The following is a 23,906-nucleotide window of genomic DNA, read 5'->3' as shown; positions in this document are numbered from 1 at the left end:
CTTTAAAAAAGTAAAACAAATATGGCAGATCCAAACCCTGTAAACTGTATTGCAGAACCATATTTGCGGTGGAATGACATTGTCATTATTTAAATAATTTTGAGTGGCAAGGCATGGCATTTATTAGAAAAAAAATCCAGACCATCATAAATGTAACACTATAAATATGGGGGTTCCAAAAGTATCAGAATGCTGTTGCAACCATAATTTCATATTTGGAGAGGTAAAATTTGGCGGAGCCCGATCCTCATAATATACTGAATTGTACTGTATAAAGGAACAACTGCTACTGTATTGTTTTTAGTGTACATCCAGGAAATTAGAATGTGCGCAGGTGGAAGTAGAGTGTGCTCTGAAGGACTTGCAATAGATCTCGGTGAAATTGAAGTGTGCGCAGTGTGAGTGGAACTGCAGTATACACTGGAGGAAGTGGAGAGTGTGCAGCTTTTCAGAACAATATTTTTCTGAAGTACTAGAACAATATTATTTAGGAAGAGACTTGCAGTGCTTGGAGAGCTCCATCCTTTGTAATTTCATCTATTTCAAAGTGTAAACAGGTGCTGCACACAATGTGTTTCATTATTGGTTATTTGTTCTTCAAGTGAATGCTGAAAATATAATAAAATGTTTTAGCACAGATGTTACAACACAGAAACATGTTTTGAGGTCTGACTAAGCTTAAAGTAGATTAAAGGCAAATTAATTTGGATTAGAAGAACAGACTTCACAGAGCAGTTGTGTATTTTAACAGTGACTGGATTTTGAATTATGAGGGATAACATACTTTTTTTTAATATAATCTATGCAAATATCAAATATAAAAAATGTCTACCTCATTAGCAGAAATGATTAAAACATTGGTTGAAACCATCATACCTGCCTGGTACCTTGTAACCCAGATATGGGTCTCCTAATACCAACTTGGGAACATTGCACGTAGCTGTAATTCTCACACAATTGAGCATTAATTTCGTGGCAGAATGTGGTCAACTTTGAGTATCAGGTTGTCTAATTGGCACATCAGACTGCGCCAGAAATCACTTGTGATGTTATTTGTGAGAAAAGTCCATTAGTGTTAAAAATGTTTAGTGAATAGTATTTTGTTTATCCTCAATATAAAAAATTATATGCGAGTCCTTCGCACACACTCATAGGATATAGACATGCATGTGTATAGTGACTGCAAAATAAAATAATGTTTTATTAGTTCATTTATTTTACAAACAATTTAAATATTAGAAAAATTAGCATTATTTTTAAGAAACACTATATTTGCTGTGCTAATAGTTCCTATTAGAAAGTTTACTTTATTTTGTGTTCCTGTTGTAATTTAATTGTCTTCTGTATTGCTTACAAGTGGAGATTTACCAAGCTTAAAACTCGCCAGAAAGTTTGAGTCCAATATTCTATACTACTTCCTAAAAGTTATCCAAAAAGTATTAAAATACACTGACAAACAGTTTGTAGACTTTAGAGGTTCTGACATTAAATTTTTTTTAAGTGAACTCCTGCCCTTGTTGTGAGTATAGCTTTGCCAAATCATAAGCAGAATTTCAAAGCTGTTTCAGTGCCAGCTCTCCCAGCATGCCATTGTTGTGTCTCCGAGTGTACTCAGACCTTTTAATTCTCTTCACTGTAGTTTTGCTTTGTTATGTAATGCAGTTCAGCTGAGCTGCATCAGAAAAGTCAGGAAGAAAGTTTATTTGTGATCCTTCTGGAAGATGCAGATGTGTGTGGCTGGACAATGGATCTTCTTCAGGAAGTTAAAGTGACTGTTAAATGCCCGTGGGTCCTTTATAGGAATCCAACATCTGTTTGTAATATATCAACAAATAAGACTAAGACAACAGTTTTTATTAGTTTTTGTGTACACCAGACATTCTTAACCGGAAAATGTGATAACCACTTATAGCACATCATTGCATTTAGTGTATAATTTTGTCCATAGTTGGCAATGTGGGTCTAAATACCAGATAAAAAAAGCTTTAACAGACTGTTTGCATGCCAATTAATTTTCTACCACACAGGCAAGGCTGTGTAGTTTTGCTGATCATGGCTCTGGTTGCATTTAGTATGCATTTACACTTATTTTAGTAAGGCTTACACTCCCTGTCTCTTTCCCAGTGTTATTCTTACCTGACCTGATCTGCCGAGGTCTTGGTTGTGCAGCCTCCACAGCACCACACAGCCTCCTGTCAGAATCTTCTCCATCTGGGAATCTCTATTCAGTCCAATGCAGAGGTCATGCTCTGTTTGTGCTCCCGTCCCCAGTCTGAGTGCTGCTGTGCAAAGGATGACAGTAACTGAAATGCTTATTATGTGCACAAAAGAATTTCATTATTTTTTAAAGGAATAACAACTTTAGCAATAAGCCAGTATTAAAAGACCTTTACATAAACTATTGCTAAATCCACCCTCCTATGTTAGCTAAACTGTGCTAACACCCCTCCCCAGCTGCTTACTTATGTTAGTTTCAGAGCCTCCTCCTTTGTTTCCAGACTGTCTTCAGCTCTGGCTGCACCTGTGCACTGTGTCTCTGCTGACTTGAAAAGGGCCGTATATTAAGAATGGAGATCCTCGTTTCATGGTTCCACTAAAGTCAATGAGGACACAGTGTGCAGGCATAGCTAGCACCACATAGATTAGTTTAATGTAGTGTCTCTTGAGGGACATTTACAAATACTTTGTTTATATCAGTACAATGACAAGTCCAGTATTACTCAATCGGTAAAAGATTTGTGATCTCCTTTAAAAAAAATATTATATCTAAAAGTTAAACAACAGAACGTATTCCTAAAAATTGGAGAAAATAGAACAAGGTTAATTCAGGTCAGAGAAAACAACCAATTTTTCTCTTTCATGCACTGGTAAAGTAAAACAAGCAATTTTATTGGATACTACATGCAAGTAATCTGCGTGGGTTTTTAATTGTTTTCATGTTTTATCTAGTTTGCTATTACCTCACCACTATTCTACCCTTACTACTAATTACATTCCCCAACAAACTCCACTTACCTGACACAGAAACCTCAATTGAGCCGCCTCTTTAAGTTGTACTCTATCTGGAAAGTCATGTATACTCCCTGCAAATCTATCTATGGTTTGGGTGTTTTTCCTAAATTTTTTAATATAGTTATTATAAAAAAAAACCTACCCACTTTTTAATGAGCACATATGTGCTAGCAAATGTTAGCACCTATTTTTGATCATATGCATTATTAAGGCAGATATTTTTGTTAAATACATAAAATAGAGCTAAGAACAATGATCTTCATGCATTAAAAACAATAAGATTTATTTCAGAGATAACAAAAATGCATTCACATATATTCATAGCGGAAAGCACTGAAAACATTATTATCTTTATTACACAAAGATGGCTGTGGCCTTTTATTTTGCTCTTATTTTGGGGGGGGGTTCCACTCAGTCCTATTTAAAGGTACTATAGGATATAAGCTTATAAGGATTTTATCTGACATGAGTTTTCCTGCTTTCTCCTAGTTAAAGCACAAATCAACACTTTTTTTAGACATTTTTGTAGCTATATAATACTTAATCAGTGAATAACTTGTTTAAAATTCTGTTTCAATCCGGAATTTTCCAAGCAGTTCTATAGGTAGGCAGCACACATTTAAAATGTTGAAGCATATGTGACAATGGGGTATATTTACTAAAGAAGACTATTCTTGCTGAATTGACCAAAGTTTGATCTATGGGGGGTTCTGTTGGCACAACCGGCTTGATAAACTTTGATGAAAAATGCAGCGCTCTAATCGGAAGGCGGAAGCCTTCTGGTTATCGAGGTTCTGGTAGCAGGGGTAGATTTGTGCAGATTGAGCTGCTCCATATTTCCTATAGCCAGGTGGAAAATTATTTGCCAAACAGTGACTGCATCCAATCAGATAGCCAGCAGGTGAGATATTTCAATCCACTCTGTTTAGCATAGATGCAGGAGGGATCAAGTGATGTTTCTCATTCAGTCTGCAGGGTTGAATAAGAGAAATCTGAACAATTATGGCTAGCTTTACTTACCAGTTACTTGTAAAGTGGACATACACTTTGCAATGTGAACTTTCTTAAGTAAACCAACCCCAAATGTCTGTATTGTTTGTTTAGCATCCCCACACTACCCATTTATCATAAGCAAAAGACATTTTTTTTTAAATACTTACAAGATTAAACCTTGTGTCCTGTGGGACATTGTTCAAAGTGTGGTTTCGTGTTTGCTGAGATCTCTGTTGCCATGTATATGGTAAAGACAGCTTTGCGCACTATGAATATGTTCCTTAGACCCTTAGAAGTTGTTTTGAGTTCCTAACATATTTGCATAATGTTCATAGCTTTCCACATCAACAATCTTGCACATTACACAGAGAGGTCTTTTGAAACAAAAGATATAGCTAACTACCACTAAAATTGATTTTAAAAAAACAACTTCATGGGTTAATATGTTTTACCATCAAAACAAAATCTATTCATATATTCCAAGGTTTAACTTGCCCATAACTGCTAGGAGAAGCGGCAGCTGGTCTATCAAATCACACACAGATGCAAGAAGGAGACATTGAGCTTTTATTCCCTTCTGTTGTTTTTGTGTATGATATTTTGTATGCCTAGCTCAAAAAAGAATTGTGCTGTAGAGTGGATATATAGGAGGGAGTGTGAGCATTTGAAGAAGTAATATGATTTCTGGAACATTCTTCAGAATCCAAGAATAAACTTAACTGTTTTCAGGCTAACATTCTAGTCTTTCATCTGCTGAGAAAATAACTTGCTTGTAGTTCAAAAAATGTATTTTTCTATTAATACTGTCTTTTGTGCTCGAGTGATCTGTTACATGTTATACATTGGCAAAGGTTTTCAATATCTCTCCTAATTTTGGAGCAGTTTATTCATTTTGTTTTATAGCGCTAAAGAAAGCAAAATGTGATGTGTCAAATTGAGAAAGGGTTTCCCACATCTGTTTAAAAGTGGACTTCTGGTTCAGTCCTCTGTGTTTACATTACCAAGAAATTACTCCTATTGAGCCTCATCCGTTTTAACGCTAGATTTAGCCTCCAATGGTAGCGCATTAAGGATGCATCCACTCGCTTATGACTTCTTTTAAGGGCATCCTTGCCCACTTTTATTTAATGAAAGTTCTCAAAACAATGTGATCACCCTCGCAGGGGTCCTTTATCATCTCTTGCACAGGAACATATGCACATCCAAAATAGCACTTTCAAAGTCCACCGACTTTAGGTTGTCTGATTACCAAACGTTTTCACCACACAGATGACCCACTCCTTAGTCCGCCAGCCACAGACTGGTCCCAGGGTAGAGCCCTCCTGACTCCTGAAGAGACCTCCTCTGTCACCCAGATGGAGCCCTGAACATGAGCCAGCATTCTTCTCATAAGGGCTGTGCCCAGGTGCACATTCTTTCGGTGCTGGTCACCACTAAAGCCTGGACCCAGGAATGGAGATTTCATCCCTCCAAATGTTCTTTGAAATCTCCCAGTTCCAGGAACCCAAGCCACATCCGGAAAACCTGGGAAGAATTGCAAAGCCATCTCTTACCCACTAAACGTTTGCACTTTCTGGAACTGCTCAGCCCCCCTGGCTGAGAGACCTGGGTGACTATATTGCCAAAAGACACCATGGCATTGCCACGCACTGCCACAATATATATATATATACACACACATATATATATATATATATATATACACTCACACACACATATATATAAAATGTGTTATATTTCCTTCCTACATGCGTGTTTTATTCATTTTTTTCTGCTGTTACTCTTTTTGTGTCATTGTTATGTTCTGGATTTGCAGCACTGCATAAAGGACCTGCATCTGCCACAGAGTTCAGCAGCCTTTTAGGACAGCATGTGAAAAGCTATTAAGGTTATCGTCAATTAGAAACCAGCCTTTAAAGACTTTTGAGTACTTATGTCTTAATGCACCTTCCATATACAGCACTGATTGGGTCTGGAGCTTTAATCTGGTGGAGGGGAGGCAGCCGAGAGGTCTCTTAATATATTCCCTCACAAAAGATGCTGGTCCTAGCAATGCCAAGACACAGGAATATTTCTTAATGCAAGAGACACTGAAATTGTCTCTCTCAGACTTCTGCTTTTACTGAGGGAAAAAAAAGGCTAATAGCATCCTTTTAACTAGACACTCAAAGCTTCGGCTCTGGTTGTGCAGGTGAAACTGGGAACAGAGCTTAAAGTGGCCTAAAAGCATCTGTAGTCATGCTGTTTGCCCTCCCTGTGTGAGCCTTTTCATAGTGCTTTATGCATCCACCAACAAAGGTTACTTCTTGGAAAACAAACTGGAGCACGGCTCTAGTGTTCTAGCTGAGTGTTAATAGCTGAAGTGCTTTCACCCTGACTTTTCATTCTTAGCTGTCTATATTATCCGAGGATATAGAGTAGCATCATTTCCTTGTATAAGGGAGCTATGCTGGCACTTGAACAATAAAGCTACAAGCATAGACTCTTTCCATGTACTGAATCATTGTGCTTTGAGTGCCCTGGTTCAGGAAACCTATTATGTGGTAGATGTTAAATGAATATCTGCTCAATAGTGCCACTTTCAGTGCACTATCAGTCTCTTTGTTGCTCGTTAGTGATGGGCGCATATGCCCAGGTTCGATTTGTCAGGAGTTGTTTGGTGAACCTGAGCTTAGAGGCAAATCCCATTAAAGTCTATTGGGGACAAGGAGGGACTTGTTGCTAAACTGTGGTTATTTTAGAGCTAATGGGCAACCTACTGTCATAAAAGGCATGGGAAGCTGGGCACTGCCATGAGGGATATGTACCAATGTAAAAAGCACAAAAAAAGATACAATACAGTGTAGTAACATAATGTGATACAAAAGAGTACAATTTTTGCAGGCAGTCTCAGTGGCAGCATACACTGGCAGTGCATATTTGGCTGTGGAATTGATTTTTTTACAAAACGATTGACTTACATACAACAGCAGCATCCCACTCTAATTCATTTCAGTCTGAAGGCTTTTTTTCAGGTAGCTTTAGCAGAGACGCGTGCTTTTTTGTCAAATGGTAATTTGATGGGGTGTAGAAACTGCCCTTGCTTTTGCTGATGCAAAACTGTCCAATTTTGTGGCAAGCTCTCATGAAGAATTAAGAGACTGCAGATGATACAGCAGTGTAAAATTGGCCAGCAACAGTACATTGTTAAGGGGGAATTGGCTGAAATGTACTAGAGAAAAAGAGCACAGAGAGGGCTTGCACTACAAGAATTAAAATACTGCAGATGATACAGCTGTGTAAAACTGGCCAGTAGTGCAGATGCTGCAATGCTGTAATTGAATTGGCATGCCAATTCTTCTTAATCCTGCCCACCCTCTCCTCCTTAAGCTAATTGTGGCCAGCTTAAAGACAGAAAAGGTTAAATGGCAATTGCGTTCAATGATTGCTGATCCAGTTGACAACACTCACATAATGAAATTAACTTTCAAAGTATTTTATTACATTTTTTCAAGATAGAATAAAACAATAAGATAGCACATGATGCACAAACAGTATAGCATACAATTGTGTCTCAGAGTATTCCACATTAGCATAGTCAGGTAGTAAAAGGGGATCGCTAGAAACCATACACACAATGCATAATAATTCTGTGAAACAGAACATATGTGTTTCACATAATGAAATTAATGTACGTTTATGGATACTCTGTGACACACTTGGGTCAAACAGTCTTAACCACTTGAAGACTGGGGTGTTAAACCCCCTTGCTGCACAGGTCATTATTCAGTATTCAATGCTGCAGTACTTTGACTGACATTTATTCCGTCATACAATGCTGTACGGAAATTAATGTTATACCATTTTTTAGGGACAGATAGAGCTTTCTTTTGGTGGTATTTAATCACCACTGGGGTTTTAATTTTTTCTTATATAATAAAAAAGTGCCAACAATTTAAAAAAAAAAAAAAACCTGTTTTCCCTGTTATGTTATAAAACATTTATCAGCACACAATTTTTTGGTAAAATGTTAAAGATGGGGTCACGTCGGGTAAATAGACACCAAACATATCAAGCTTTAAAATTGAGTGAGCCTGTGAAATCGCAAAAAACTACCATGCCTAAAATTGGCCATAGACGACATTTTAAATGCTTTTACCGCTCATCAGTTTAGTAATATGAGTGATTATTGGCCCTAAAATTATTGCTCTCACTGTAATATTCGGGATAACCAGCAGTGGCTGGGGTGTCAGCAGAGGGGGGGCCCGCACTGTGCATGGTCATACAAGCGATCGGCCGGCTGTAGAGCCGGCCGAACGCTTGTATGTAACAGCTGGTACTGGCTGTTCACATTCGCGGCAGGATTCTGCTCGCTTGCACCCGCGATCAGAAAAAAAATCACGCCCATGTACATCCACCCACCAGGAAGCATCCGTCGTCCGCCCATTTTTTGACAATGGGCAGGCGGCAAGGGGTTTAAAGGAAAACAGTCTTGTGAGACTAGATTTTCCTGAACTCTTGCTATAGTTTCCCTGAAATAAGGCCAGTGTCAATAGTGTCCTCTTATTGCATGCATTACATCCTGAATGGAACCCAACACTCACCGACACACAGTATTGTAAAGGGGGTTTTTTTTTTAAGGAAAGAAAGTCCTGCAATAAAAGTTTAGTTCAAGCAATTGCAACAATCAGGGCAATAAATGAAAAATGTCTCAATACAAAGTAGGTAACGAAACAATAAAACAAGTAAGCTTAGTCCATTTCCACCTTTGTAAGTGATTAGCATCTACTGTTGTAATGAAGAGGTCCAGTGATGATGTATGCACATTTTCATGACTCACATTTCAGGCTTTCTTCATTTTTTAATGAAGGTTTTATTAAGCCTGACTTCCACAGGAAAATCAATCTTACACCAGGGTGCATATGATCACTATCCTTAAATAAAAGAAAGTTTTTTGGCATGATTAGTGATATTTTCAATATCAATGCCAAAATGTCATGATTTCTGCCAGAGTATGCATCCTTTTAAGCACAACTATACATAAACATGCAGGTTTGCCTGAAAGGATTGTGTGCTTATGGAAATACATTTGTAAAGAAAGATCTTTCTTTTGGTGGTTGAATCTTCTGCCCACCCTTTGATGTCTATGCCATCCACAGGCTCTAAACTATTGTACAGCTTTATCTAGGCTGTCCATCCAACTGTTTTATTAATAACATTGCATATCTCTCACATAATTGTATCACAGATTTAGTTGTATCCTAATTTTATTACTAAATGTATGGTTGTATTATGAACATGCAGATTTATAACTTAGAATCTTATAACTATTAACCTTTAATGCACATGTATACCTTGATTTTGTCCTGGTATATTAAGCCAGTTTAGATCAATTCTGTCGGTAAGTGACCCTGTGTTTGGTGCAAAGATGGAAAGTGCTGCCAATCAATATCTGCTGGGATGGTAAATATGTGTTATGGAAATCCAGATGACACTGTTACTTCATCTTTCAGTGGGTGGTATTAAGTGTATTACCACTTTTATTACAATTAGTTTGATATAATTGTACTCTCTCAGATCTGGCTATTTGCAATCAACATTCAAAATATCTCCTCCTGTCTATGTAGAAAGACCAGGGGGAATAAATATATGATGTATTGATATTTAAGACTAGATTTACAATGAATTCCTCATACCAGCTGTGAGCAGTCATATATCCAGGTTTATTTATTAAGGTATTGTCCAGGTCAAGTTGTGCTGTATCAGTAAGTCAGATCTTACCTTTCATCAGCTTAAAAAGTCAGACCAATAAATAAAGATTACTGGATGGCTGTTTAGGGTTACCTTCATATTGCCTTTGACTCTTTTTCTGTTTGAGAAAGTCTGATTGAGTGTTTGCATGTGCATGTCTATAGAACATTCAAAATACTTTGAAAATGCAGGTGAAGATTTAATCCACTTGCAGACTGGTATGGTTAAGCTGTTTGCTATCTTGTCTTTGTAATACCTTCTTGCTTGCTATTCAGCCTTCACCTTTGTGTGCACTTCATTTCATCAAGTTCACACTGCTCAACAAAGAAAAAAATGTGAAATTGCTGCATCGATCTGCTTGCAATGGCGTCACTGAGCTGAGTAATGTCTCTACTCCAAGAAGCCTTAATATCCAAAAGTCATTTCTAAGGACCAAGCATCCCAGTTTTGTTTTGTAGTGTAAAAGTGATTTGACCCAGCTACCTCTTTCCTGTCTCATTTATGTTATGCCAGAGTGACATCTTGCGATTAAATTGTGGAGTCTGCTCATTGTGTTCATCCTTTCTTCTTGTTTTTTTTTGCAGGTCCCGGTACGAGGTCCTGGTGGATCCCACAACCTCTCTTATGACCGGATGGAAAGGCAGTATGCATCATTACCCAGGTAGAATTAAGTCATGCCTAATATCTGGTCTTTTTCATTACTGCTCTATGTGTGCTTTTGTTTTATACTTATAATAACCTGAAATGCTAAACCAGCCTTTCATAACCAGGGTGCCCTCTGATTTCCTCAGGGGTGCCTCAAAATGTACACACAGCATCATGCCTCTGAAGTGAAAGAAGGTGACTCTGATGTAAATGGGGCCTTCTGATGTGAAGGGAAGCTCCTAGCATGAGATGGGGTGACTTTGATGTGAAAGGAGGGGGGGGTCATGATGTTAAGGGGTGAGATAGAAAATAACGTCACCAGCACTCCAAAGGATAATCAAGCAATAGTCCATTTATTGGCACATTGCCATTCAAATGAATTTGAATGGCAATGTGCCAATAAATGGACTATTGCTTGATTATCCTTTGGTGTGCTGGTGACGTTTTTTTCTATCTGATCTTTTCACTGTGCCATCCGTGGCCACTACAAGCACCCACCCGTCCGTACGTACGTGTCTTTTTCATACTTCGGTAAGGAGTGCAGCGAGATCTTTTGATTTCTGATTATGTTAAGTGGGACTCTGATGTGAAAGGGGGGTCACTGATGTGAAGGGGGGTCACTGATGTGAAGGGAGTTCCTTATGTGAAGGGGGAACACCACTTTTTTTGTGTGGGTCCCCCCTTAAAATCCATACCAGAATCCATATCTTGGATAGGGGGCAGGTATGGATTTTGGAGGGAATCTACATTTACAGTTTTAACATTTTAGACTGGAGTGCCTTGAGATTTTGCACACTTTTATAGGTTGCCATGACTGGAAAAATGTGGAGAAACACTGCTAAACATAAGAAATGTACTAAAACATTACTCTATAAGGCTATAAAGGTGGATATTTTATGCTAACGTTTCACAAAGCACTGCAAAAAGTCACTATATTGATGGAATTGGACATTGATATCATTATTGTTCTAAGCTACAAGCTTCTGTTCAATGTTTTCATCTGCGCATTTGTCACATACAGTGTTTGCTAGGTTACCTCCCAGCTAATCCATGATATCATGTTTAGCGGGTTTGCTTATTGGTATGATTGCTTAGAATGAGATATTTTCGTTTTTGTGTGGCTGCTGATGCATTTAGTTACCCGTTGCCTTTTTATTTTTCTTGATGGATGATATCTTAATCAGAACTCCCCATACCTTTTAACTATCTGACCATTTCAAATCCAAATTAGGGTGTTTTGTTCCTTAATCATCTATAATAAATATTGGGGTCCAAAACCAAGAAGGTTACCCTTCTATTGTGGCCTCATTTAAAGGGGAAAAGGCAAAGACTTTGCATCAGGAGCATGACACAGACAGAAGGCAGATCATACATGGGCAGAGCAGAGGGCTGGCTGCACATAGTAGGATAGTTATGAAGATGTTAATGGTCAGTAATAATACTATCCCTAGATTCATATACAGTATACTGTATATTATTTTTCTGGACTGTTGGGCCCTGTCCCATTTGCCCTATGTGTAAGTAAACCCAGAATGTAATGTTTGTAGAAATAGTGCACATTATTTAAGAATTAATAAGAAACTTTTCATATGATCTTAAGTGAATAGTACGATGCAGCAATTTGAGTGTTTTACGATATCATACTCATTGATATTCAGCAAGTCAAAAACGTAATGAAATATTTTTTATGAAGGTCTTTGTGGCTACTCTGGTTGGGGATTTCCTTGTTATTGATATGGTCTTTTTATTATAATTATTTGCCATTTTGTAGCTGAACAGATTGCTAACAATAAAGCTGGAAGAAAATGGCTTCCCTTTGGTGCATATATAAAACTGTTACTGCCATATTAACCCAGTTAACAAGCAGTAATATGGGATAATCCTAATGTGCTACATTGTATCTTGATATTTTCACACAGTAGGCTATATAGCAATAACTTACTGACCTTGTTCGTGGGTTATCCTCCTGGAAAATAGAATAATAAAAAATACTTTTTGTGAAGGCAATGTTGAAGAGCCTTTACATTGTAACAAATATATTTCTCAAGTTTAATTTCACATTACCATTATCAGCATTAATTTTTATACTTAATAAACTGGAGACAACATCTAAACAAGCTGATGGAGGAGGGGTTAATAAGCATCTTATTCCAATTACGGCTCTGCTGCATTACACAAAACTGTCAGTCTAATCCTGATACTTGGTTACTTGGTTACCTCGGAGCAGAGCATGGGTATGATGTATCAGGTAAATTCAATTCAAGGCTTAGCTGATATTCACACTTGAACGTGAGTGGTTTTAGGCAATTTTGAAGATTTCTATTGCCTGGTTTTGTGCACCTTTTTTGGCTTGAATGTTTGTTTTGACCTTCGGAAAGCTAGTTACCAGGAGGAGGAGATGGTTGTTAGGTGCTCCCATTGAAGTCTATAGGGCCAAAAATACACAATTCTGCCCCCCCAAAAAAAGGTACAAGAGACACAACTGTCAGACGTGAATGGGGCTTTGTTGTAATTGCACATCTGTAGCTGCTCACACTAATTTGAAGACAAGTTGGAACCACAGGACCTGGCATTTACTGTAGCAGCTGTTTCAAAGGGATAACTCCCAATGTGTCACTGCTGCCTGTTGCAGGGACCAGATGTAAAGACTATAATGTAACTCTGTATTTATTGATACAGGAATATTGAAACAATACTATACTCATCCACTTGACCTTTATTTCACACAGTTATATAGCAAGCACAGATAAAGAAAATTCCCCTGGACACCAATGATTGTTTCACATGATATTACCTTATTCTTTTGGGTAATGGGACAAGTAATATAAATATATATATATTTATCAAGAAATGTTTACTTCTGCTTCTTCATTGTGCAATCAGCAATAAAGTAAAGAAATGTCCCCTACTTATGCAGTATGCCGGGTACCTAAACCAAAACAGCAGAACTGCAAATCTTTTGGCAGGTAAAACAGTACACATAAGTATTTCAGTAATATATTTGGCTGTTTGGCCACAAATCTGATTTAGTAATCCTTACATATTCAAGGCTGCTGTAACTTTCCTGCACAGTTAAAGATGTAACCATATTAATAAACAGCGAAGATACAATAGGAGTCAAATGAAGCTTATAGCCAGATGAAGCCATAAATCTTGGGTCGTGTGACAATTTAGACTTTTGTATATATGGAAAAGGAGCCCATTCAAAGACAGCAAACCAAATATAATTTGGGCCAAAGCAGAACTACAGAACGTGGACAGGGTTTAAGGACAGACCTGTGCCCCTGGGGGTAAGGATGGAGGTTCACAGATGGACAATGACTGGTGTAATGATAATAAGATTTCAAAGTGAATGCATGTCTTTTGTCTCAGTCATATTAGACTGGTAATCCTTTACTCTTGTACTTTTTAGTTTTTGATGATATATAGTTCAATGTACTGTGCAGTTTTTTAAGCAAGCAAAATGCTTTCTTGTATTAAAGGTGGTATAGGCTCCAGAGAGAGATACATAAAATTACCACAGTATAAAACATCAATAAGACCTCATCTGAAATATGCAGTTCACATTTGGCCACTAGTTTGCACAAAGGGTGTTGGGGAACTGGAGCAGAGAGGGACAACTAAGCTTACAAGAAACACGGAGGACCTTAGCTATGAGGAAAGATTAGTCGAACTGAATGTACCCTCCCTTCAAAAGAGACAATTGGGGGGAGGGGGTCACCATATATCATCACCATATATCATCACCGTATATCATAACCATATATCATCACCGTATATCATCACCATAATCATCATCACCATAATCATCATCATGATCTCCATATATAAATGTAAAATGACCCATAAAGTAAACTTGGTACAAAATGATTAACTTTAAGGTCATTGTAAGGGACACACTCTGCGTATTATTATTATTCAGGATTTATATAGCGCCAACAGTTTGCGTAGCGCTTTAAAATATAAGGAAGACATTACAATCACAAATCAATTCAAGACAAGATGGTAAGGAGGGCCCTGCCCCTGAGGGCTTACAATATAAAAGGCATATGGAGAAAAAATAAGTTTAACCTGTGCTTATAGAAAGGCTCCTTCACAATAAGAGCTGTAAAAATGTGGAATAGACTCCTTCAGAACTGTTCACAACTATTTACACCACGCTGTTCTCCCTACTATATATACATCTCAAAACATACATGCAGCGCTGAACAATAAAAGATCAATAATTAAATAATATCAAAACATTAAATTAAAAAAATCATGTGTATACTTACATGTGTTCCTGCACTCCCTACAATAACACATTATTCATAAAAAGGCTTGTACATACAGTATACAATAAATATATAGATATATACAGATATATTGTGAAAAACAAGTCCACACTCACTCAGTAAATAAATATTATAAAGTGCAACAGTCTTCAAAACACCACACTCACCAGAGGTTACAGGTCATCTACGTAGTTAAAGATAGACCATATGCACTTTTACTGACAAATCAGCTCGCATTCTCAAGCTCCTCTTCTTACCCTGTAGCTGTTCGTTTGCTCCAAATGATCTCTTGCAATACACCCGCATGTACCCTCCAATATCCACAGGTCCAGATATGACTTCCTCCACACACAGTCCTCCTCTTATTAAACAAACTGCCAAGCTCAGAGAAAACAGATACTGCCCATAGTGTAAAACCACTTTAAATCCACTTTATTAACATATTAAAATGCACTTACACTTTAAAAGAAAAATTGTTCCTTCAGTGAGTAGATACACCGATCATTTCTCCTTTTCAGCAAACATTTGTGACAGTGCAAGATTACCCCGCCCAGCCAACCCTTCCTCTCAAGGGAAGGCATGCAACAGAAACTATGTCTAGCTGGCTAAGCTGGATGCATTCCTAAATACACAAAATATAACTGGACATTAAGAAAGTAATAACACCAGAGACTGTTGAATGTTGGATTGCCTTAGGGTATTAGAAAGGATTTACTGTTTCCCCTGTTGGAGTGAATTGGACCCTTCTTTATAAGAATTTCTTTTTTTTTACTTCCTCTGGATTGACTGTTGGTATAGGGTTCTGCGTATGCAGGTTTTGATATAATGTTTTAGTTTATTTTTTATTGTTTAAACTTGATTGTCTTCTGCCTTTTTTCAATATCACTAACTATGTGGCTATGTAACCATACTTTGTGGTATCTAGTCAAGAAATAAAGAAACACCGCTATTATTGAGCAGCCGCTGGCACTGAGACGTTGCCAGAAGAAAAGAGAGCTGGCTTTCTGAGCCATTTGCACCTCACATGGATTCTTTGCAGCTATTGGTGTGTAACAGATTTCTGGCATACAACAATGGGAGTCCATTGCGGCCCCTTCACTTTCCTCCTGTTCCTGAGTCACTGCCAACTTCACAGAAAAGAATGGAGCAGTTTTTACAGTAAGCAGTTATTTCCCACAACATAATTGTCAGTTCTTATTATTAGGGCATAGTTGTCCCTTAATAAGATAAGGAAGCAAGATCCCAACCGATAATGTTCTGGGCACACTTAAGATAGGACTCACGCAGGCCTATTCAATAACGCAGTTTGGAAGCAATGATAATATACAAAGTGCAATAATTCACAGCTTTCAGCTTACTAGAGATGGATCAGATGCATTCTTATAACTAACTTGCTTCCTCAGTAAACTGGATGATTTTTTAAATTAAAAGTATTAGAATTTCACCACATTGATATTAAATATATTTAATATTTTTAGAGAGTTACAAATATGTATTAAAATAATGTATTATTTTATTGTCAGATTCAGGTTTAGTGATCATTATGATGACTCTTTCTAGGACTATGGTACTAGGTCAAGTGATGTTTCAAGTATAGGCATCGCCTGTTGGCTACTTATATTTCTTGGGAAGGGCCAGAGCCAAGAGTGGAGATATCTGGCTGCTGGAGTACCTATCTTGGAATTTTGGGTGGTTTCCCTCATTCCTTCCTCCTATTATGTTTTCTAAAGAATAAAAAATAAAATATATTTCCGACGGTGGAAGTAGGAGCTCCACTATGTGGTTGCAGCAGGTGTGAGCACATGAAACTCATGAACAGAGAGACCTTGCCACCTGAGATCCTAGGTTGGGTAGCTTTTGATTTTTGGATGAACTGACCTTTTAGTTGTCTAGCAAATGTTTTCAAATTTAGAAATCAGGCATTCTTTGGACTTTGATTATCAAAATATGAACTGTTTCCATACGCACTGAACTAATATTTCATTGCTCTTTGGACATATGTTTACATGTTCACAATCTGGAGCACAAGCCAATGTTCTTTATAAACTGATCTATCAGTATAGTTGTATTTCCCCAAATATTTTGTAAATGGATGCCAGTGTCAAAACACAGCTGTATTATCCCTACTGATCTGATAATTCATGTCAAGATGCTGGATACCAAGGACAAGCTCATAAGTGGCATCATTAAATTAATTTTATTACTGTGCATCAATATAATTGTAATTAAGCTTGCAGAATGTTTGTTGCACATTTATAGGCATCTTTGAAGCACAATTACAAATATTAGTAAGTACGTGTTAAAATTCTAAAGACAGATACTTGTCAACACTTTAAAGCCTTAAGACAAACACACATTAGGGAGTACTTGTTAAACATTCACAGGCATTAGCAGTAAGGTGTTAAAAAAATATTTAGACAAAAAAAATATTTTTTTAAACTAGAAGTTGTCTGCTTGATGAAATGCAAACTTCTGCTCTTGCTTTTTCTATTCTGAGGGTCCATAAACTGTAGTCCCATTTTGCTCTGGTCTTGAGTCACTGCAGAACCCATCACCATTATAAAGGTGATAGGTGAATTGTGAGCTCGCTATATGTAAACAGGCAGGTCTTAGGTTATATGGTGGCCTGTGTAAAACAATATAAATACAGGTATTCCTCACTTAACGACCGAGTTCCGTTCCTACGACTAGGTCGTTAAACGGATTGGTCGTTAAGTGAGGAACTCTATACAGTACTATACTGCATTAGTACAGTACTGTATAGCGTTGCCGATGTACAGTACCGAACAGTGTACTGTACATCCGGCAATGGAAATACTTACCGAGACCTGCAGTGAAGATCGGGGGATGTCACTTCCGCCGGAGACCCGTCGCACTGACGCTGACGCGGAAGGTCGGAGGTCGATCAGCGGTCCGTCGTAAGTGCGAGTGGTCGCAAAACAGGTAAGTCGGTAAGTGAGGAACATCTGTACTGTATGCTGTCCCCAGTGCAAAAAGCCCAGAAAGGTTGCTTGCTCTCATTGTAACCACTGCCATTTAGAAGCCCTTGCTGATGTTTATTGATATCTGTATTTGAGTTAGCCTTATTTGCCCTCTGCATTGGTTCTGATGGGTTTAAACCATTCCTTACTATTTCCAAATTGAAAACAAGTTTTTGGCTTTAGATATGCTTTAAAGTACAGGAAGTCCCCAAGTTACAAACATCCGACTTACATACGACCCCAACTTACAAACGGAGGCCTTTACTGTACAGCATGGGGTCCCAGGCTGCAGCCAAAGTGTACCGTGCAGCATTTCAGTAGTTGTAATGTTACCATGCTCGTGCCGACGAGGAGTGCCTGCCTTTTTGGGTCTGGTTTGTAGTACTGTACGTACATTACAGGAAGTTGGCTCTTGTTAGATGTGCAGACGAGGGGTGCCCGCCTCTTCTTCTGGGTCACTGTGAGGTTTTTACTGCTGTCTGTAGCCTCATTAGAAAGATTTGTCCTTGAGACAACAGGAAGTGAGAGAAAATCTACCCCTAGGAAGGGGAATTCACTGCTGTAAGAGTTATCATGGGAAAAAGGTGTTTTATCACCAATCCATGTTTCCACGACAACCCAAAATGTTCAAAATCCAATTGCCACAGGGTCAGAAAGTGAGGTAAAATCTTCTGAACAGGGGCACACACAGCAAAACAAACATTACAGGGGGTTAACCATTCCCTGTGCTATCCAAAAGTAAAAAAAAACAATTTTGGCTGGAGTTACGCTTAAACAAGTGTACCTATTCCAACTTACATACAAATTCAACTTAAGAACAAACCTACAGTCCCTATCTTGTTCGTAACCAATCATCAAACAAAGCACAGGAGCATATTCCCACAGGATTTGAGGTACTCAACTTTCCCACGAGGTAGTGATGAGGCCCAGTAATGTCACCAGCATCTGCGAGAAGCGGCATGACATATGGGTCCAAGGGGAGTATTTTTTTCTAATGTTTCATTTGCTTTTGGATTTGAATATGTGTTTTTATTTGGAGGTGAAGGGCTAAGAAATAAGCGGACCTTGCATTGTCATGTTCGGTCTGTTTTAAGCAAAGAATATATGTAATAAGAAGAAACAGCTTTTGCGCTTGTCAAAGAATCAAAAATTGGCTTTTTCAAGTCATCTGGCCTTTTATTTTACCCAGGGATAATGATTCTGTATGATAAAACATTAGCTTTTTCATATTTTCCCATGTCCAGACATTATATAAAACTTGTATAAATAGCACAAGAAGCTGTAGAAATGGAATGTTTTCACGCGTAGGTGTTTTGGATGATGAGCACTATGATTATAAAATCAACTGAAGCTCCATGAAAAAAAAAAAATTAAGACATTCGTATGCCAACAATTCAGACATCTTTATTTAAGTACACTTGTTTTACTACTATAAAATGAACTGTACACTATGTAATTTTAAATGTATGACAGTCATATAAAATAGCACTGAAAGGTGCAGCTGTAGGATGTCCGCTCCAGCTGCAAACTCCAGCTCATCTTCATTCTGATTTCAGCTGTGCTCCAGCAGCACAGCTATAACTCATCTTTAGATTCTAGATGTTGTGGATATTGGGAGAGGTGGAAGTGCTCTTTGCTACAGCAAGGCAGAACTCAGGCAGGGCTGACAACACTGCTTGGGATAGCAGAGGCAGTGTTGTTAGCTCACTAAGGGAAATTAGGAGCCCATTGGATTTCAAGCAGGATCTACAAGAATTTTCTGTACTTGCAGCATTTGAAAAAAACAATACATGGAAAATGTGTCTGTATTGGAGAGATTTAAGGAATATTAAAAAAAATGTTTGCCCAATAAAGACGAGGAGAGCAGGAGATATTCTGTAGTCTAGCAGGAAAGAAGTCAGGCAGGGCTATTATTGCTGCTTGGGATTGCTGAGACAGTGTTTTAAGCTTACTAAAAAGAAATTAGGAGCTCAATGAATTTCTGGCAGGATCAACATGTATTTTTCTATACTTGCAGGCTTGCAGCCTTTTAAACAAACAAAACACGAGAGAATGTGCATGTACTAGAGATATGTATTGAATATACTTTATATGTCTCATTTTTGCCCAGGTGCACACTTTAAACCGCATTATAAGTAGTCATGGGTCAGGTGCAAGACTTTGTCCAATCAGGGCTCAGTACTCGGTTAAAACCATGACTGGGCAAAGTCATCATGACTTTGCCCAATCATGGCTCAGAGCTAAGTCCCAGCAGCACACTGTATAAGGCTGCTTACACGGCAGCCCTACGTAGTGTGTTGCTACAGTCAAAAAAGAGAGTTCTATAGCAGCGTTCTATATACAGCGTTCTATATGTAGCCTCCTATATGCAGCGTCCTATATGCAGTGTCCTATATACAGTGTTCTATATCAGCGTTGTGTACTATAGCAGTCAGTCATACTGGTCTATTATAGCAGTCAGTCATACTGGTCTATTAAAGCAATTGATCAGAACAGTTGATTCTAACAGTCAATTATTGCAGTCTATTGCAGACACTCCCATGCAGCAATAAGAGGGCAAGCAGCCACTGCGTCCGCAGGCCAAAGTCGTGGTCGTCGTCGTGGACAACGCTGGACTCCGTGATTGGCCATGGATTACGTCGGTGGATCAATTTTTGGGGTTTTTAAAAAAATAAAAAATAAAAGACTGGTCAAAAACATGTCTTTTGTTTGTTTTTTTTCCAAATAAAGGATTTTATCAAAAGTCTGGACTTTTTAATAACTATTTTATTTAACCCTTTAGTGAATGGGTAGGGGTACTAGTACCCCTTACTCATTCACAAGGGTGGGGGGTGACATCTGTGTACCACGATGCAAATAAGCCCCCTTGCCCGCAGACCCCCCACAACCACCAGGTCAGGGTTGTGGGGAAGAGGCCCATGTCCCCATCGGCCCGGGGACATGGTGCTTTTCCATGTGCGACCCTGGAACAGCACCCTCCTAGTGCCGAGGGCATGTGGCCAGGTGTGGGAGGGGGGCCTATGCTCGGATCAAGGGTCTTTTTTTTTTTTTTTCATTGATTCCTGTCCCCCAGGGCAGTAGCCGGAACCCCATACACCTTTTATGGCCAATAACTTGCATATAAGGCCTCTTAAAGGGGACAATCATTTCTGAAAGTTCGACCCCCATTGACTTGCATTGGGTTTGAGTTCGAATTCAAACTTTTCGGGCGTTCGAATGTTCGAATACGAACCGAACACGGGGGGTGTTCGGCCCATCACTAATTGTAAATTTGTTAGCTATTCCTACTGATACATCATACCTAAACATTAATAATAATGTTTAAAAAATGTTGCCATTTAGATGTGTCTGTGTAGCAGGCCCTTTAGGCCCCGTTCACTTTGCGCGATTCGCAAATCGCGCGTTTGTCGCACGATTTGCATTTTGCGCGATATCGCGCAAATGCTTGCATTGAGCAAGCGAGAATCGCGGCAAAATCCGCTCCAAAAAGGGTCCTGCTGTAGCGACACACGACCCGCGACAGCAGGACCCTTTGCCCCATTGAGATGCATTGAAGAGCGATATCGCACGGTAAATAGCCGCGATATCGCAGGAATTACCGCACGATAAATCGCTCAATGTGAACGGGGTCTTAGATGCAATTTAGATGTGTCTGTGTAGCAGGCCTGGAGCTTCTCTGTACAATTTCAGGAGTGACAGGAAACTCCGACTGTCCTCATAGAAAGACTAGGGACAGACTGAGTTTTCTCTCATTATTACACAAAATTTCTAGATCTTTAACCCTTTGATAGGGCAGACAGTGTTCATATCTAGTTTACTGATAATGAGATCTTCCGGTACACACAGGGTTAATTAGGTCAAACATTAATTTCTACATCCCCCTTGTATTCCTGAGGAAAATTCAGTTCAGGGAAAAACATTTGTTCACGAAAGAACAAATAATATGTAGGCAACAATCCGAAATATTTATTTTAGTTATGCTATCCTTTAAAACAGGTGTTATCCCGATGTGGCTGCAGCACTGGAAATACACTTAAAACTTGATATCAGGTAAACATCCTTATTGGCTGTGCACAATAAAACACGTTACAGCAAGTACCAGTTTGTCTCTACTATGTATGGTACATTTCAGGCTGTGTCCCTCTGCTGTTTTCTTAGCGCCACTGCAAGCCTTTTATCTAGAGCTTTATATTTGCAATGACATCTCTGGTAATGCATATGAACTCATCCAAGTTTACCTGAGATCCACGTCACAGAGAGACAGTCATTTCATGCTGTCTATGTCAGCAGCTTATCATGATACAGAGCCTTGTGAACATTAGTCATGAAGTGCTAGCGTAGTTGACAGAATGCAATCTCATAAATAAATGCACGTTCCCCAAAACACTTTCTTACTTACTGTGCGAAGAGTTACAAAAATTACCATTTGTGTGGGTGGGCAAGTTACTTCTATTTTAAAGTGACACTTATTCCCTGTGTGTGTGTTGTAAGGTAGCCACCGCTCCAAGCTCGCCCCTGTGATGAACTACAATCTCACATTTAGTTTATTAATTTGCAGTGAGATTGTAGTGGCCACCCTCCAGAAGGATCGGACGGTGTCAGCACCAATTCAAGATGATTTGAGGCTCTACAGTCGAGTGATACACAAATAAGGTATATGTTGATACTAGGTAAGGTACATGAATGCAGTTTTAAGATTTAATTCTTGAGTTTAGTGTCACTTTAAACTTTTCAGAGTAATGCTTCCTTATCTACTTAGACATAGCTCTCGGCCCAATTGTCGGGATCCGCTTCAGCTGCGGCGTCTCAGTATACCGCGGGCAGCAGCTCGCGGTATACTGTGGCGTCTCAGTATACTGAGCCTAGGGTGACGGGAGGACGCTAGTTTGTGTCCTCCCGTTACCCTAAGGAGAACTATGGGGAAAAGCCTTAACCCCATAGTTCTCCTTTAAACACTCTTGGGCAGTTGCATGTCTTCCTGTTGTACATTTGTTTTCTAAGTTTGTATATCCTTTAGTGAATTCTTATCTATTGATTATGGATAAAACTCCTTGCAATGATCTATAATGCCACTTGTGTTTTTCCAAAAGCTCACAAATACATCATGAAGGATTCTTCAGAAATGCACTGCACTGTTCTGTAATGCAACACACTGATGTAAAGAGGTTCAGAGATGTTAATGGTAACTTTTATCTTTGCGCTTTCGTGGTGCTGTGAACATGCGTTTTAGTGCAGGCCCTTTACTACTTTTTTTTAGGTGTCGCTTTGTTGCATGACATAACTACAGACCCAAGACGCTCATGGGTGCATATATAGTAACGTTTTCAAATATCCTTGTAGTTTTGGTACCTAGATTGTGATGGCTCATTTTGCTATAAAGAATAATCTCATACTATGAAGGGATTTGCTTTGCAAAACAGCAGTAGTCAAAGGTGCAATGTCAGACAATGGATTGGTATATTGGCCCCCTGGGGCACATTTAGACCTCAGGGCCTGTTTGCTGTTGCACACAGTGTAAGCTTCCTAGCTTAGTCAAGGCTGTAGGGCGCCTGCTATTAACATTCTAAATAAATTGAGCTGGAAATTGCTCTTTTACAGTAACATCAATGACACCACTAAGCTGTTAGTCATAGAGTTATTTTCTGCGTGTTACAGTCTCAATAGGGAACTCCCATGCACCTCCTCATGTTCAGGGGAGGACTGTGAACTTTAGCCTTGGGATGCAAATACAACCAGCAGGCTTTTTCATGGCAGGAACACTTTCCTGTGGGCTAAAGAAAGTTCCACACAGGGTGGTGCAGTGATTAGTGGCCATGGTGAAATGGTGGGTGTTTATTGTGACACACCTTTTTCTCACGCATATTAAGATGCACAAAAGAGGTGTCTTTTGTGTTTAATAAGGTGACTGCTGCTCTTTGAAAATTATATTAATTCACCTTCATAAAATACTAAATAAAAGAACACGCCTTCATCAGTAATTATCCTTATCATTCAACTTTGTTTAACAAATAAGAAGCACACAAATTACAGTTTTACATTCATTCAACATGCAGCTCTGTGCATTCATTGCAGCTAAAATTTTAGGCCAAAAAAGTCTATCCTCTGGCAGGAGCAGTGATTGCAGGTCTGAATAAGAAGCAGATAGCTGTCGTTGACTGTGGGTCCCACATTTGAGATTAGAATGGGGGAATATCTCCACTCAGGGCCACCAGCCTAACATACTGCATATTATTTGAATTGGCCCAGGGAGAAAATGCTCCCCTGCTCCTGT

General features: G+C 38.8%; 1 protein-coding gene across 1 annotated transcript in view; it reads left to right on the top strand.

The window, feature by feature from the left end:
* The window catches only part of PARD3B (par-3 family cell polarity regulator beta), a 516,508-nt gene that overhangs the window by 401,287 nt on the left and 91,315 nt on the right, over nt 1-23,906 (top strand). The window contains exon 7 of the mRNA XM_018560588.1: nt 10,320-10,396. Coding sequence (XP_018416090.1) covers nt 10,320-10,396 — 77 coding nt within the window. The remainder of the gene's footprint in view (nt 1-10,319; nt 10,397-23,906) is intronic.

Source organism: Nanorana parkeri, unplaced genomic scaffold (genome assembly GCF_000935625.1).
Source record: "Nanorana parkeri isolate BGI_ZX_2015 unplaced genomic scaffold, ASM93562v1 scaffold467, whole genome shotgun sequence".
In the NCBI taxonomy this organism is placed as follows: Eukaryota; Metazoa; Chordata; class Amphibia; order Anura; family Dicroglossidae; genus Nanorana; species Nanorana parkeri.
The sequence above is the reverse complement of the archived record's forward strand: the minus strand, read 5'-3'. Positions and strand labels throughout refer to the sequence as shown.